Source organism: Pestalotiopsis fici, assembly GCF_000516985.1.
Source record: "Pestalotiopsis fici W106-1 unplaced genomic scaffold PFICI_Scf_6, whole genome shotgun sequence".
NCBI classification, from domain to species: Eukaryota; Fungi; Ascomycota; class Sordariomycetes; order Amphisphaeriales; family Sporocadaceae; genus Pestalotiopsis; species Pestalotiopsis fici.
The window spans coordinates 3,642,475-3,659,734 of record NW_006917096.1 but is presented as its reverse complement, the minus strand read 5'-3'; the positions used below and the strand labels follow the sequence as shown (position 1 = coordinate 3,659,734).

The 17,260-nt window shown below is 49.4% G+C and overlaps 5 protein-coding genes across 5 annotated transcripts; 3 read left to right on the top strand and 2 right to left on the bottom strand.

Moving 5' to 3' along the window:
• Window positions 1–1,872: 1,872 nt before the first annotated feature.
• Window positions 1,873–3,007, bottom strand: PFICI_09562 (60S ribosomal protein L16; the record flags this gene model as incomplete). Its single annotated transcript, XM_007838143.1, has 5 exons — window positions 1,873–2,011; window positions 2,068–2,326; window positions 2,418–2,471; window positions 2,628–2,763; window positions 2,987–3,007. The coding sequence occupies 5 exons, from the start codon at window positions 3,005–3,007 to the stop codon at window positions 1,873–1,875; spliced, it is 609 nt and encodes a 202-aa protein (XP_007836334.1).
• An 898-nt stretch (window positions 3,008–3,905) lies between these two features.
• On the bottom strand, window positions 3,906–4,877 carry PFICI_09561 (uncharacterized protein; the record flags this gene model as incomplete). Its single annotated transcript, XM_007838142.1, has 1 exon — window positions 3,906–4,877. The coding sequence occupies one exon, from the start codon at window positions 4,875–4,877 to the stop codon at window positions 3,906–3,908; it is 972 nt and encodes a 323-aa protein (XP_007836333.1).
• A 2,271-nt stretch (window positions 4,878–7,148) lies between these two features.
• PFICI_09560 (Glutaredoxin) lies at window positions 7,149–7,561 on the top strand (the record flags this gene model as incomplete). Its single annotated transcript, XM_007838141.1, has 2 exons — window positions 7,149–7,200; window positions 7,305–7,561. 2 exons carry the CDS (start codon window positions 7,149–7,151, stop codon window positions 7,559–7,561), a joined length of 309 nt encoding a protein of 102 aa, XP_007836332.1.
• Window positions 7,562–11,697: 4,136 nt separating this feature from the next.
• Window positions 11,698–13,668, top strand: PFICI_09559 (uncharacterized protein; the record flags this gene model as incomplete). The annotated part of the gene is made up of 2 exons (XM_007838140.1): window positions 11,698–12,058; window positions 12,131–13,668. 2 exons carry the CDS (start codon window positions 11,698–11,700, stop codon window positions 13,666–13,668), a joined length of 1,899 nt encoding a protein of 632 aa, XP_007836331.1.
• A 1,343-nt stretch (window positions 13,669–15,011) lies between these two features.
• Window positions 15,012–17,229, top strand: PFICI_09558 (uncharacterized protein; the record flags this gene model as incomplete). Its single annotated transcript, XM_007838139.1, has 3 exons — window positions 15,012–16,238; window positions 16,315–17,133; window positions 17,209–17,229. The coding sequence occupies 3 exons, from the start codon at window positions 15,012–15,014 to the stop codon at window positions 17,227–17,229; spliced, it is 2,067 nt and encodes a 688-aa protein (XP_007836330.1).
• Window positions 17,230–17,260: the final 31 nt, after the last annotated feature.

Here is a 17,260-nt window from a genome sequence, read left to right as displayed (position 1 = left end):
CATATGTGTTTCTTTGTCGATTTTCAGGGGCTTTCCTGGTGGTGACAACAGTGGGTAAGATTTATTGATTCAAAAATAGCCCGATTGGCATTGTTTTGATGCGAGTGAGAAGTGAAAGAGCCTGCACCTTTATGAGAACCGAGACTTGAGATCATCGAGGGGTAAAGTGCCTTGAGGCAGTGGCGGTGGCCCTAGGTAAGCAGTCTACTGCACCTGCTGCTTGAGTGTTGACATTTTGAAGAAGTCGGGAGCGATATCGAAGAGCAATTTGCCAAGAAGCATCACGAAAATCGCAAGGATAGTCCGGATTTGCTTGACGCGCATCGGTATCAGAAAAGGGCAGTCACTAAAGGTATTATTAGGTTACGTACTTATTAGGCGACCAGTCATTATTTTCATTCCAAGTGTGGTCGAATTGGTCGTTAATGAATCTCAAAATGCAATCGACGTCTATAAACCATCCCAGTCGACCACCCAAGGCCTTGGGCTTTTGGACCGAGGTCTAAGTAGATACTCATTATACAAACATTTCTCTACTCAAAGCGGCATGATCATAACTTGAGCTGTAATCAACCCGACCAAGCGCAAGCCACATTGGAAATTAGCAAATTTCTGACCATAGACACCATACCGTTATAATTTTTCTTTCTTTTAGGCAAATGCAGAGCATACGGGGATGTTCACCCATGTCTGCCACGCGACACGGCCTCTCCCCTTTGGACCCATCTTTGCATCTTTGGCAACGGGCAAGAGGTACTGCGCGGCAAGAAACTTTTGGCAAGACTGTGCAGTCAGGAACTACCACGACTTGAAGAAGGGCAAACCGAAGCCTCCATGGTAACGGCACATACGACCAGAACAATAGGAACCAAAACTCAGACTTCCGCAAACATGGGCCTTTATGCCACCTTCCAATGACTGTGGCGCGCAACGACGCTACCTATTCTTGCAGTTATTTGTACTCGGCAATATACAAGGTCGATCAAAAGAAACTTGTTACGTAATACATATCCCCAGACATAAGTTTACCCACACCCGGAGCTTTGGAAATATTAAAGTGGTTCATCATGGCTGTTTGGTGGTGGCGGTACTCGACCAGCTAGCTACCAGGGCGTTAGTATTCTGAAGGGGATGGATGAATTGATTATTTTTCCTTAGTTTGCCTGAAATCCCAAGCCGGGCTACAATCAGGCGCAAGTCTATAAAAAAATGATGCCGGTTTCAATAGAGGAACGTCCATATCGTGTTTCACTTTGTCGAGCAAGGCTGAGCTAGACGTCATAATTTCATGTCTCGATTTGTTCTCGAGGCTGTATCTGTATTCCGCCATCTGATGCTGCTTGGATCTCCATTGCGAAACAAGAACGGGATTCGAGGTCGACATTCGAGGTCGACATTGATGCTGGGGCGGGTATGCACCGCAGCTCAAGTACTTCTGGAGCAGCATAAACGAATAGTCCATAAAGGCGTTGCTGACAATGTCAGGTCAAGAAGCACCTCAGGAAATTGCCCTCTCCATCAGCCAACAAGTTGAGCATCCACACATGCACTGCACATCATGATGTATAGAAGATGATCACGTTGTTCACTTGTTTTGGTTCATTTCACATTTCGGATCCTAGACTTCCAAGCATTGACCGAATGAACATAGGTCGTCCCAGAGGTTGTGAAACATGTCAGATTTGTCCCCCAACGCTCATCCTAATGACCGGGCCCTTGTTCCGTCAACAAGAGCAAAAAGTCGATGGAGTACCCCTTTCCCTCACGCCGTTCTAAGTGCAAAGGTTTTTTTTCGTCGTGGTATGATTTGTTGACCGTTGCCCCCGAAAATGCAGAAGTACGAAGATTTCAGAACGAACAAAGACGAGACAATTAGTAACCGAAGCCGGCGAGGGCCTCGCTTGTCTTGCTGTCGACCTTGGCGTTCTTCTTGGCGTCAGACAGTTGTCGCTGCGCCAACTTCTTGCGCTCGTAGTATGCGGCGCCCTTGGCCTTGCGGCGCTCCTCGAGTCTAAAAATGGCAGGTTAGCAAACGTTTCCTCCGTCTCACCAGAAAGCTGTCCATACCTCTCAACAACGTCCTGGTACTTCCAGCCAACCTCGTGGCTGAGACGACCGACTGTGCAGTACTTGCGGCCGGGCTGCAGTCTCAGGACACGGAGGGCCTGGGGAACGACCATCTTCTTCTGCTTGTCGTAGGGGGGAGGGACACCCTCGAAGACCTTGAGTCTCTCCAGAGCGGCGGCACCGCGGGCGGTCTTGTGGGGAATCATGCCACGGACGGCCTTGTAGAAGACTCTCGACGGGGCGCGGAAGTGGAAGGGACCTAAGACAATGTTAGGTGATTTGCGTCTTTAGGAGAAATCCAAAGCGAGGGATGTCCTCAGCTACAGGATCAGAGTGTCGGCTGAACGTACCACCGCGAGTCGGGTTGTAACGGGTCATCTTGCGCAGGTAGGCGTGGTACTTGACTATATGTCGAATGCAATGTCAGTTTCGTGTCCTGGTAGTACGATTCGCGGACCATCGGAATTTCAATATCTCATGCCAGGTCGGGGCTCATCGCGTCCGATCTCGACCAAGAATTGATTTCCCACTTGTCCGGATAATAGTGGCGGGCAACGTACGCTTGGCGCGGAAGAACTCGCCGGAGATGTTGAGGGCCTCGCAGCGGACGACAACGATCTTCTGGCCGTTCAAAAGCTGCTTGGCAACGATCGAGGCCAGACGACCGAGAAGGTGGCCCTTGCCATCGATGACAACCTGGAAAGGCAGGTTAGTTCCTGTTGGCCACACTTGTCGCACCGGAAGCGACTGTAGATATCCCAGGCATCTCTGATAACATTGCCATCCTCTTGCCCGAATTCGCGATTCGGCCCTGTTGCATTCCCCTCCAATCCGATCCCATTGCGAATTTCGTTTCGTGGCGTCTTGTGGGCGATCCCAGTGCTTTCCGGTGCTCGTGCAGGGCTGGAAGAGTACTCACAACAGACTCAAAGGACGACATCTTTTCCGGGGAATCGTCAGCGCGGGCTGGTCTGATACGAGGGGGGCGGATGAACAGAAAAGAAGGAACAAAAAAAGGCGAGAGGAATTCAAAGCTCGCAACGCAAACCCCAGAAGTGAAGAATGGACCTCCTCTGAAATTTGTCTTACCTTGAGAGCTAGGAACGATTAATTCCTCGCTGTGGTTGCCGTCGTGGGATTGTCGTGGATTTGTTGATGAGTCGCAAATCCAACTCAGGATTCTGTGTGGTGAAAATTAATCGGGCACACTGAGCCCAGGCGGAGTGTGGTGCTGAAGTGCGCTTGACCAGTTTGGGAACGGTGGGGAATTGGGCGAGAGAAGAGCTGTGGACCCGCTAGGGTTTTCCAAACCTACGGGGCAACATTGGCTGTTGCGATCATCGATGGCCACTCAGCGGCCTCACTGACGCTCCGCTTTTGGATTACCTTGGCTACAAACCAGACACAACTTGCACATTGCCTAGCATAAAATATGCATTAATTTTAAAGCGACGGTATAGCTTACATCAGCAATCCGATCATATCCCAGCACAATGCAGTTCATAATCATCATGTCTCTCTATATTAGCAGCGAACCCCCAATATTGTAAAGAAGCAATCCTCTGATCGCATTCAACAGCGTTCAATCCAAGACCCCGTCTCGTATTATACATGCAACCCGGATTGCTGCGATTCAGTGGCCGTGACTATTGGATTTTCAAAATGCAAACCCCTTCACTGTTGGCAATGCTGGAATCCTGCACCCTCAATTCTGTCCAACTTATGGATGAGATAGTAGCATGCTTGTCCAAAAGGATATGCAGCCATTGACGGTGCCGGGAATCGCGCGCTGATGCTGCAAACGAGCCACATTCCCCTGGTATAGTGCCAGCCAGTTCTTAGTATAGTTGCGGCTTGGAAGAACCTTCTGGCAAATGTTGGTCAATGCCCTTCAGCACCTCATGCACCTGGTTGACCAATTGCTTTCTCTTGGCCCTGATATCCGGATCTCCTCCAGCATCAACCTCATCCAACTTGAGCAGCACCTGCTGCATAATCGTCTCGCTCAATTTCCGGTGTTCATCCTCGCACTTCTTCTTATCTCTTGGTGGATTGGCAGAGAAGTCGACACACAATGGCAGGAGCTTGGTGTTGAAGTGTGAATTGATAGCCTGCAGCTTTTCCATGGGGCTGCTGGGCACTGTTGGGGGCGAGGGCATCCTGCTCGGCTGTCTCGAGTCCTCAGTGTCCGATTTGCGTCCATCGGCACCACCGCCTGGGACGTCTAGGTTTTGTGAGCTATCACGAGGACTTCGCTTCTTCTTCTTGCGCTTGTTCTTGCTCTTGCTTTTGCTCGTGTGTCCCTCGCGAGGATCTGCGACGACAATCTCTTCGCTGCTGTCCGACTCCTCGTCAGAAGGCGAACCCTCGGGCAATACCACCAGAATTTCACTATTATTCTTGACATTGTATTCGCGGATGGGTGCGTCCTGGTCCTTGAGTTGACGACCCTTGTAGAGCATCTTGATGCGCTTGACCTTGCCAGAGCTAACTTGCATCACCATCCCCACTCGGTCGCGAACATCGCGAACGAGGAGCTTGCCATCTCCGATTGAATATGCAGGGAAGTGGACAGGATAAGTGACCCCCTTGTGCTTGATCAGGAGTATATCATCTTCGGGTTTCGCACTTGTCGGCGGCTGTCTTTTCGAATCGTAAACTCGGGCGGGTGCCTGCAGCGAGTGCTCGAGATCTTCCGATGTTATGTAGCTAAAGTCGTCTTCCGTTACGCGCGGTGCGCCATCGGCGTCTTGGGACGCAAAAGGGGACAGGCCTTCGCGGCGGTTCGACCAGCCGGTGTAATGAGACATGCCGAGAGGTACAGCCAGGGCGGCGCAGGCAAGTGTCGAGTATATTACGGTGGGAGACAGTCCCTGGGCAACGAGGTACTCGTTTGATCCGGCTAGAGCTCCAGATAGCTGGTCAACGGTTGCGTTGACGTAGCTTGCCAGTCCTGGTGGTAGGTATTGGGTGAGGTTCTGGAAGGCACCAGAAGATGCCAAGATTGCCTGACTGGAAGCCACCTTGACGGGATTGGGTAGTCCTCAGGATTGAGGACAGACCCAGGCAAATGCAGGTATATAATACAACAAGTGGAAAACAAGGAAAAAAGAGAAGGCGATCGATCGAGACGCACGAGGGGAACGGAGAGTGTGGAGTCGGGACGACGGCGTTCTGTCAGCGGACGTTAATGAACGTTGGGTCGAATGACAGAGAAATTCGTGTCGTCCAGCGCCGTAGTGGGGCCGGGACCCGTCAATCTTTTGGTGTCAAAGGAATCCGCCGTTGAGCAACAGACAGACTCCCAGTGCCAGGCGAGCCAGGATTCCTGACTGCGCTGTATGATTCGTCGATGAGAATATATCGCCAGACTGAATATGAAAAGTCGGCACCCAACTCTAGCAAGATCTGCAAACCTTGTCCAGAGAAATGATTTCGCAGGTTCTGTCACTTGGTTTTTCTTCTACTTTGTACGGTTGAGCCAAAGGGGTTGATGCTTGCGACGACGTGTCTAGTATTTCGGTCAGCTACTAGTACGGCAGCCGAAGCCTTGCTATGATTCGCGTAAAAGGGAGGATGGATTAGGGATTTGGGAAGTAGGTACGTAGTAGTTGGGCCTTGGGGACGCAAGACGCCGTTGCGATCCCCAGGCAAGCCTAGGCGATCCCAAGCCCAGCCTGTTTCTTATTGGTTGGCAAAGAGATTCACGTCCCACAAAGTACAGACGTGGAAGCATGAGACTCGCGACAAGATGCCAACATACAGGCAGAGGATTACGGCCGCAGCCTCCTCGATCAACATGAATATATTGTTGCAGACACTACAAGTACGCAGGAAGCATTTTGAATTTCCATTTGTACATCTATTTCAGATTGAAAGGGTCGACTATATTAGAAAATCAATCTGCGCAAACTCGTGACTCTCCACAGAGGTACCTATTGAGTATTCCATTCCAGTAGTAAACATGGTTGATAGACCAACACGATGGACATGCATGTCAGATGCAATATTGTTCACTTTGAGCCTCATGCAAGTAATGGCGGACAATGGAGTTGGAAACAACTATGCTCACTGAGATGCAAAAGGATAAAAAGAGCCTAGACCTTGATCAGCCGAATGGAGTCTTGTCAAGCAATTCCAAATACTTGAAGGCCAGGGGAGTTTTGGTATTGACTGAGCCCATTGTCTGACCGAAATGTTCCAAAGATGATATTACAAGCCTCAGCACAATACCCAGCCCAGCCCAGCCTGAAAGTAGGCTTCGACCCCGAGAAACATCTGAAGTTCACGGGTCCAAATACTCCTGCGCCCTGCCGTGCCCAAGTAGGGAATGTGCTCGATCGCGAGGCTCGGATTCCTTATCGGCGATAAGGTCAAGGCCGTGCGGATGCAGGAAGTGCGAAAAAGTCAAGTTGCGTCATCCTTCCTCCCCCTGCGATTCCGCTGGCTTCTCGCAATCTGCTCTCCAGACCCCGACGTCGACTTTGCCCCCCTCCAAAGACCCTTGCAAGAAGAGAGAAGAAAAAAAAAGCGGCCGCCCGCTCGATGCCGCACCTCCATATGGAATCATTTCAGAACTGTTCGACTGTACTGTAGTATGGTATTCAATGTCGGTAAGAAGAACGGTGATATCAAAATTTTACAGAACATGTAGTTTATATTTGGGAATCGTAGCATAGTTTTTGATTGCTCTTGCATGCAATCTATTTACATTTGTTGCGCTTGAATTGCAGATGCCAGGTCACCTCAGTCTCGGGAAACAATACATAAAACTTCATCTTTGCCGCAGCGTCAGTGAAGGAGCGCTGAAAGATTTAGTGGACCCTCCGACTGCTTCAAACTCGGTCCCCGTGCTACAAGTCCACTTGCGCAATTGCTCCTCTGACAAATCATAGCGCCTGGATCTGAATCGTTTCTGCACCTCGCAATCAACTCACTCTCTTTGCCCCCCCGCTCTGTATATAATAACCGTTCACCCCGCCGCATACAACACATCTGCCCTTTAGCGCAGATATAGCACTCTTGATTTTATGTCCTTCCTCCGCCGTTTCTTCTCGTCCTCGTCTGTCTCACCAGAAACCATGGCTTCCGCAAAGCAAAAGGCTCAGCAGATCATTGACGACAACGCTGTTGGTAAGTCCAGCATCTTCCCCCTCGCGCCAACCTTGCGCGCACTCCTCTCGTCCCGTTCGTAATTGCGACAACACAAGGCTGACATGATCCTTCTCCCTCCGTAGCCGTCTTCTCCAAGTCCTACTGCCCCCACTGCAGCGCTTCCAAGCAGCTGCTCTCGTCCCTCGACGCCAAGTTCTACACCATTGAGCTGGACAAGGTCGACGACGGCGCCGACATCCAGGCTGCCCTCGCCGAGATTAGCGGCCAGCGCACCGTCCCCAACATTTACATTAGCAAGAAGCACATTGGCGGCAACAGCGACCTGCAAGCCATCAAGGGCAAGCTGCCCGAGTTGCTCAAGGGCGCCGGTGCTCTGTGACTAGGCACAGATGGCAGTACCAAGCTCTAAAGAAATTAGACATGACTCTTGGTTAGACGAACAAGCATACAGCATGAGCGATTAGCACTGTTCTCTTGGAGGGGCGTCGTCTTCAACAGGTACCTGCATTTTACGGGTACCGTTTGGCTTGTAGTAGCAAAGATGTGTTGATCAAGAACATCGCGTGCACGCCGGCAAAATGTAGCCGAGCTGACTTAATATAGACTATCAAATACTGTCAAACGTTGCATACGCTCACACGCTTGTTTCTCGAATGGTGATTATCTTGTCTTTGTATTAGCGAATTGTATGCATCCTGTGAGAGTTGCAGCCCGGAACGGGCCGAGGTTCGTTGCGAATGGTCAAACGATAACAAGAGTATCGTGCTTACACTTGATTGAAGTCAATTGCCGCCTATCACAAGCTCAACAACGGTATAGACCACCACCCAAGCAAATTTTCGGGATAGTTTTAATATAAAGATAAGGAACGGATTGCCATATGGGTGCCTTGTCTCGGTTCCAGTTCGTTGGGAGGTATGATCACCTACAGCAGGCCATGTATGGCGTCAGAGTCTCCGCTGTATAACAGTATCACTGCCGGCTCGAGCACGTGCCATGATGAACTCGGGATCGACAGATCATATGTTATTGTAAAGCAAAGTCGCGGAACATGACTGTCTATTGTCAAGTCTTATCAATCATTCTACCCATGAAAATGGTACCCAACCTCGGGACTAACCCGAGCAGGCGACATATGGCCGCTTCGCTGCCAGTCAATGTGAAACCACGGATGCGCGGGAGACTCTCCGTATACTTGATCAAGGGTGGATTCTATAGTCGGCTGAATCGTGGTCGGAGTTTGTTGCCGAGAGATAGAATCATTCTGGTAAAAGCTCGGTATCTCTAGGTACGGACTAGAAGAACCAAGTCTTGTCAATATTCAATTGTAATCTGACTGTTGGTATTATACCCCGCCATATGAGCGGGGCATACTCTCAGGTACACCTTTGCTCCCCAAGAAGCCCTGTACTTACGCTTTGGAAAGCTTAACCCTACAATGTACATTTGACACATGGCATGCTTCTACAGTATCGCGCAACAGACTTGCCAAGTGGTTAAAATTGCTCCCTCACTCGACAATGTTTCATTCTGGGTGAGCCTCACGATGTGATAGTTCCCGAGAAAAGCACTATTTTCATGGCCGAAATGCCGTCCGTTTGCGGGCTGAGCATGACTGATTGACCTACCCATGTATACCAACTAGTGGGGCTTCCTATATTCGGAAGGTCAAGGTTGTGGCGTGCTGCTTCCTCCTGCTCTTCTAGAAGGCTAGATCCGATGCTGGGAGGAGTCTTTAGTGGTATGCGTAAGCCCGTTCCTGCGCCTGACCTGGGCTGAGGAATACTGATAATCATCTTATTCAGTCCTCTTATAGCGCTTTCATGGGCGGGATAAACCATCACGACTGGGGCACTTCGATGTTGAGGATAAATGAAGGGAGGCAAGGGTCGTCAGCTGCACAGATAGTCACGGCATCTGGGGTCTTTTATTGGACAAGTGTGGGCTCGGAGGGTATGCTTGAGAGTACTGCCAATGCCAGTCTCGAATTTTCGTGGTGTGTAAGTGGTATGCTCTCCACGGACATATTGGCCCTGGAATGGGGTTTTCAGTTCTGTCTATGCCTCCTTCGGTGATGGGTCCCGATACGTGAGACTCGTGAACCACTCACGGAGGAGGAGTTCGACATCTCCTCGTCCTTGGCTCCCGACTTACCTGATGTGGCGATTGTCGAGTTATCCCAACCTGATTCGATTTATCCCGCGACTCGTCATGCACTCAATATAGACGACCGCGTTGCACCAGTATCTTTAAACTCGCGTGGCTCGCTAGACTACGGTCTCTTTCACGTTTCTTGTTTCATCACACGAGCCATTATTTTTGGCCTTTGACACTCATTGTTCGAAGATACAGCCTCATGAATCGCAACCTGGATATTTTCGTTGGGATGCGCCGTGTCCATTAGGACAAGTCCCTTCGCCAGATATAGAGTCACCATGGCAACATCAAGCAACGATTCTGCGCAATACTTGGCGAGCCCGCCCGAGGGGGAAATTCAATATGGCATGGATAATGCTCCCAACAGGAAAGCGGAGCTCATTGCAATGGCGGTGGTGACAACAGCAATTGCTACAACGACAGTTGCCTTGAGATTGTTCACAAGGATAACCATCGTGCGTGGTCGTGTCAGTCCTGACGACTGTAAGGAAGAAAACTTGATGATCGGAAGGCAACAGACCCTGACATATTCACCTAGACATGGTACTTGCCGCCTTGGTATTCTCCATTGCCACGATTGTGGCAACCCTCATACGTGAGTCGGCCAAAATCAAATTTCCGCTTCACTTGAACTGAAAATGAAACAGAAATGGATTATGGATTAGCATATCACATGTGGGACATCCTATTCTCGACGTTCAATATCTGGTATCCAGTGGTAAGACCAAAATGAAAGGACTGAAGGCATCATGACTAACAAATAAAAGTATAATATTATCAGCACTGGGACTTACTCCTTGAGTATAATGTTCTCCAAGCTGTCCATCTTGTTCTTCTACCTTCGACTATCTCCTCAAAGGTGGTTTCGATGGTCTACCTACATTCTTAGTTTGACAAGTATTATATACTCGTTGACATACCTCTTCATGAATATTCTACCATGTAAGCCCATCGCGGCGGCTTGGGATTTCAGTATCGAGACCTCAACGTGCCTGGACCCATGGGCTTCATATTGGGCACTTAGTATCCTCAACATCATAATGGATGTCTGCATCCTGGTCCTCCCCATACCCGTGATTCTTCCCCTACAGATGGATAAGAGGCAGAAATTGTCGCTCATATTGCTCTTTGCAGCAGGCGCTCTGTGAGTTTTTCCACTTCGCTATGATGGCTGTGTTGTGGCACGACGCTAATTCAGTCCTTGCAGTGTTTGTGGTATAACCATTCGACGAACTGTACTTATTCCAGGCTTGAGAGCATCCCATGATAGGACATGGGACAGTGTCGAAGACTTCTTGTTCTCCTACGCCGAGATGAACGCTGGTGTCGTATGCGCCTCCATTCCTGCACTCAAACCCTTGTTCGTGCGCTATATACCCGAGCGGCTGCGTTCGCGCTCCGGAAAGGGACGTAGCGACTACTCGGGAGGCACAGACGGGTCCAATACGGTCGTGGAGCAGAATCGCTCGAGGAGGAAGAGATACAATGAATCGATCCAATTGTCGTCGATTGATGAAACGGGGCATACGCGCAACTACTCGTGGGAGGACGAGGGCGTCCACATGTGGCACAATAGGGATGATGGATTCGAAAAGACGGCAGTGACTGGCTCAAGGCCAGTCATTGACTTGACGAGCCCCAGTGTGGAAGAATTAAGAGCAGCCTGGCCTGTATACGATGCCAGAGCCATGGCAGCGAGCCCCAAGCCGACAAGGAAGAATGGTATCACAGTGACGAGAGAAACGTCGGTACGTTACGAACGGGACTGGTGAGACAGAGGAGCTATATGGGTGATAACTCGATTGAGGGTGTTTTGATATCCACTATACTCAATATAAATATCACAATGGGAATTGTGAATTGATGCGGGTACAGAGTTACTGCCCGTCTGCCATCCACTCCCAAGTTTTCGCCTCTCTACACCGTGTCTGTAGTTCAACCACGGTGCCCGTCTTTGCTGACTTTGGTATATGTCGAGGCCCAATCATTGGGTTGCCGATTGCTGCCGGAAAACCTTACACTATTCGACAAAATGCTTGTAATCAACCTGTGGAACTCGATGTATTGCAGCCTGACATGCCCAGGCGAACCATGTCATTCACTGACCATTGGCCTGCACCATGCAACCAGCTGCTCACTCTGTCTCCTTCACACCCATTTGCATGTATGCAGGAATTTGGCCACAGCCCTCGTGACAAAGTTCGCATCACTGGCAGATCAAGACTGGTTATAATTGCAATCTTCCTTCGTGGGTTTCACTTGCTGTGTTCTCAGAATATTTTTGTCAAAATACCTACTTTCTACACATTTCCAAGACACTCATCGCATCATTACCATAACCATCATTTCCAAGCTACTATGTCAGCGAACTTAGCCGTCACCGGGTCAGTGTTGAAACGCTTCACACAGACCAGTACACTCTTGTGGTTACTGGACCCTGTGCGCGGAGAACCAACCATCCACAATCTCGATAGGCACCCCAGCGATACACACCAGGGAGCCAGTGAACGAAAAACCAGCAAGTTTCTCGACTCTATTGCTTTACTATTTGCTACGAGGAAGGACGGTGATACTGTTTCAGCTGCTACGTTAGAAGAAGGGCAGCCAGAGGGCACTATCATCCGCATCGCCAGTAATGCAGGCGTAGAGGACGACACCTTGGAACAAGTGAGAGCAATTGTGAATATCCTCAACCATGCTGCCAATGGCCCTCAGAGAGGTATGCTTCAAGAATTTAACTTGAACTATGTGTCCGAACCACGTTGTGTATTCTCGCTAAGTTGTTCACCAGGTGGCACGACATCATTGGAGACAGAGAACCAAATTCTGTTGAGAGTGATTGAGCTAGATATCGAGAAAATCAGCCATTACCTAAGCATGTTGCAGAGAAGCTCAGGTGATATAGCCGAAACTGTTGACTGGATACTTGCAAACCCTGGTTTCTTGGGCACACTCTCGGCGAAACCAAAGTCTGACCGATTCCTTGAATGGATAACCTACCTGCGATCCTTGATCGAAGCGGACAATGAACCAGATCACGACCAAATCATGGTGCAAATCCAATGGGCTGTCAAGGGAAAGTGGTCCTACGGTCCGTTCCTTGAAGCTGCATGTAAGGCTCGTGGTAAGCCGGTAGCCCCGTGGGTGGTCAATATCTACAAACTTGGTCGCTATGCAGTGGCTAGCAAAGTTCTCCTCAGCTTTGTCGCCGAGAACTGCGACTTGCTCTGCCCAATTCTTGTAGAAGCTATTGAGCCTCCACCGAAGCAACTTTCTTCCCTCCCTCGAAAGGAGAATAATCTTGAGCTCACCTTACGCCGTAGTCACTGCAGTGACATCGAAGACCTGATCATGCGCCTGGGACAAGCATGGAATGTTACCAATCCAGAGGGGTATCTCCAAAAGAAAGGCTCTGGAGAAGATCTCGTTGTACATGCCGAATTGCAGCTGATCAACTTTTACGACCACAACTTGGAGAGAATGCCCAGACACCGATTGATTGGAGTCAGTAAGAAATCATGCTTCCTGTGCAATGAATTCTTGAAACTTCATTCGACGAAGTTCTCGGTCTCCGCTTGCCACCAAAAGCTGTATCGTAGTTGGTGTCCTCCATTCTGTAGCGATAATCTCGTCTACCAGAAGTATAAAACGCTCATCACCTCAATGAGTGACGCCATGGAGACAGCTATCAAACACCAGATAGAACAAAGGCTCGGGGTTGGTGCTCGCCGACCATATAATTTGGATTCTACAGCAGGTGTATCACTCTCTATATTCTCATCAGATCCCGTTCGGCATGGGTTTGAGCGCGTATCAAGCCCATCAAATTCCATCACACAAGAAGGCTCCATCCATTCACCAACAGCAACTCAATCTGTAATCACATATGCTTCGAGCTCAGCCGGTCATGAGGGGTCAAGCACTCACGCGAGTCTCACCGATGCAAAGTATGCCAGGATCGTGGGAGGGTCGATGGATAAGTCACAGGGAGAGCACATGGACCCAAAGTTGGTCTTTCATGTCACACGAGCTGATGATCGCGTGCGACAAGACCTCGTGTCAACCACCAGCCTCATCGACCAGACTTCCAGGCGTCCCAGCTGGGGTCGTCTATGTGCCACCTTGGCTAGAGAATCGCAATTTGGTGTTGGCTTCGATGATGCCAAGGAATTCCTTTTGGTCAACCAGAATCTTCGAGTCGGCAATGACTGCCAATTCGCTGCCTGCATTGACTATCTGCAAAATGCGCGCTCTTGGAACAATGAGGTTTTGGTGTTTTCCTACGAGGACCTTGCCAGAGTTCAATCAAATGCCGTAGGTAGTGCTTAGAACGTGTCCAGAACATGACCATAGTTTGATCAGACCGCTGCTGGTAGGCCTCCTCCAATGCGTGACACGCGTAGACTCATGCAACAAGGTTGCTTCATCACAATGTTTCGCATGGCTACTTATCTTTTCGGCAGCAATTATGTCTAAGAGCAGGCCAGAGAATTGGTTCCAGGCGAAGCGGTCTCGGGCTGTCCCCCAACCACGGCCCGTAATGCACGCCGAGGCGGCAATGGATTGCTGTGGCTAGCAGAATTGGTTGACGAACCAAGATTGCGCTATAATCTGCCAGCAGCTGCTGGTGGGCCTCTGACATATAATCAGACGGCACACAAGTGCTCTGATGTCATTTATATCTGTCGACAATGAGACGGTAATTGAGGACCAGTCAACTGCATCTCTTGTGTACTTCTGCATGCTCAATCTGCATGCCTTTGCTCTGATGCAGTCCATCGTGTCACCAGCCATTGTTGAAAGACTCAGACTGATCGGCAGGTCGGTGGTTGTGACATGAACCCCAACTGCATGGCGGCCCGAACGACGAAATGTTGGTTCATGAAGACTACCTACCGACTAACTTAACAGCGCATAGTTTGAGTTTATTCCCTTTCGTCCATGGCCATTGGAGAAATTGGCAATTGATAGAAAAGAAAGATGCATTTGATGCATAATGGAAGACCAACAGCGAATATTGAATGGGCCGTCCCAAAAAAAAAAATTAAAAAAAATAAAAATTTAGGCATGCACCGGCCCGTCCTTTCCTACGTCTCAGCTGGAGACATCTGGTGGATTTAATGCACATGCATCCCGCCAAATTCTTTGGGACCCCAAATGCTTCCCTCAGTATCAATGCAGAAACTCGTCGTCTATGATCTGTTGATCGCAAAGCAGCAGCTCATGGTTTTAGGGGGAGAAAGTCATAATCTGGACTTTATTTGGAAAACATTTCAATGTTTTCTTTGTCACAGCAGCGCGGTATTGGCAACGGACGCAAAAAAAAAAAAAATTGGGACTTGGAATAAAGCGGCAATTTGAGTTTACAGCGCTCGGCATGCTAGTGATGATGGGAGGACATGGAAAAGAAGCGTCAGGTTTTTTCTTCTTTCTTCCCTCCAATGCAATTCCGGAAGTCCAATACGTCTTTAAAATCTGCGGAGTCCTGAATTCGTAGGTAATGAAACTTATCTAGGTATATATCCTCTAGTAGATAATCTGCATCGAGAACTCGGTATACTCTAATGAACACCAGCTTTATTTGCCATACACGCATCATACAGCATAGAGGACTAAAGCGCCAAGTTTTCTAGTCTCTTGGGTGATTCTCGAGCAGCCAGGTCATCTCTATCATGCCGTCCGCAACAATTGATTGCTCAGGCAACCAAGGGATCGCAAGCAAACATGCACCCTCGCCTTCTATCCCGGCCATGTGGTCCCAGAACCAGCAGCAGCAATCGCTTGTACAAGAAGAACACAAGTATGATGAGCAGGAATCGACACAAGAAGCACAGAGACTCATTCGACATGCGTTGTTTGATGAAGATTCGAAGTTTCAGGAACTCATAACCTTTGTAGACTCTGCCAACAACACCAATGGGCACAATACCTCTTTCACAAGTTGGGATCAAACCAGACAGCAGTACCTTGAAGCCTTCATGAATGCACCTATATTCACTTTGGGTGTGGGAAGGTTGATACAGTCTGACACGGAGGACGCTACTATGGACGTGATTCCGCAATTTGGATTGATGGGCATTCGACTTGATGCCCAAGAAGCATTTCCAAAAGACAGACTTGTTCTGGCCAATATGAATACTCCATGGTCGGCTTTCATCTGCGGATCTCAAGGCGCTGGAAAGAGCCATACGCTCAGTTGCCTCCTGGAGAGCTACATTGACAGCAAAAGTGGCACTGGCAGTCTTCCGAAACCCCTAGCTGGAATGATTATGCACTACGATAACTTCACCAACGACACTACTACCCAGCTATGCGAAGCTGCCTATCTCTGCTCGGCTGGGATTCCAGTCAAGGTCCTCGTCTGTCCCTCAAATATCTGGACCATGAAACGTCTCTATAGAGGTCTTCGAGGTCTAGCGCCCAACTCGAATCAACCAAAGGTCATGCCTCTCTACTTGACGACGAATCAGTTGAATATATCACGAATCCTTAAGCTGATGGCAGTAGACCCAAGTTCAGACAAGACGCCCTTATACATGGAGGTTGTGATGAATATCGTTCGACAAATGGCGATGGAGGGCCCGAAATTCACATATCATGAGTTTCGGCGGCGTCTTTCAGAGATCAAATGGGCTCCAGCCCAAGAGGGCCCTCTAAAGATGCGATTACAACTACTGGACACATTCCTTGCACCATCACCACTGACCGAATACACCCGACCGGCGCAAGCCGACGAAGACATCTGGGCCTTTGCACCAGGCTCCGTGACAATAGTCGACTTGAGTGATCCATTCGTGGCATCCGATGATGCTTGCGCATTGTTCTCAATCTGCCTGTCTATCTTTATGGAGGACCGTGGTACCTGTGGCCGAGTCGTGGCTGTAGATGAAGCACACAAGGTGAGATAGTCCTCTCCGCACCATACTTTCAACTTGTTGGCCAATTTGGTTGACTGATATTCAAAATCATATACAGTTCCTTGTCCAGACGGGCGAAGCACGTGTTCTCACGAACGATCTCATCTCCGTCATTCGCCAGCAGCGCCATACTGGAACCCGTGTTATCATCGCAACCCAGGATCCAACACTGTCGCCTGAACTCATTGAACTTTCCAATGCGACCTTTGTCCATCGCTTCTTGTCCCCTCGGTGGTATGAAATATTGAAGAGGCATCTGGCTGCCGCGACGGATCAAGATTCTCAAGCCCCAGGCACGCTATTGGATACAATCGTCAACCTCGGCATCGGCGAGGCATTGCTATTCTGTCCAACAGCCCAGTTGGACACGCAAGTCAATGGAATTGGCCAAGAAGTTCCGAAAACTTTGGGCAAACGCTATGTCAAACTGCAGATCCGAAAGCGGGTTACTACCGACGGCGGCAGGAGTATCACGTCAATGGAGTTGGCACCGGAAAAGAAGGAGGATACCGACGAGGAGGTCCCCATGCATATTGTTGCCAAGGTGGGCACAAAAATTGAGGGAAAGGCTAATCCTGTGAAAGACAAGGCCGTGATCGTCAACGGAAAGGTTGACGTTGTGAAAGACAAGGCAGTGAGCGTCAACAAACCACCGAAGATTATGCCCACGAAAAAACAGACCAAGAAAGCCGCCCGGAGCCAGGTTGAGGAAAAGGGCCAAAAGGGCTGGGGTTTACTCGAAAACTTGCAGCCGCTGCAAAGGCGTCAACTTTACTCGGATGCGGAGACCTCCCTCAATGCCATTGTAGGGATACTATCCAGCCACAGCCACGTAGGGTTAAGAGCGGCTTTTGATGAGGAGTACGACATTCGAATGGTAAGTTGCGACAAGCATCGAGCAAAGTCCACCTAAATTGCGTGTCACGATGAAGAACTAATTTGCGACTATTAGACCTCTTACCTTGCCCGATGAGCATTTTTCGAACGATTCCTTGGAAATAAGA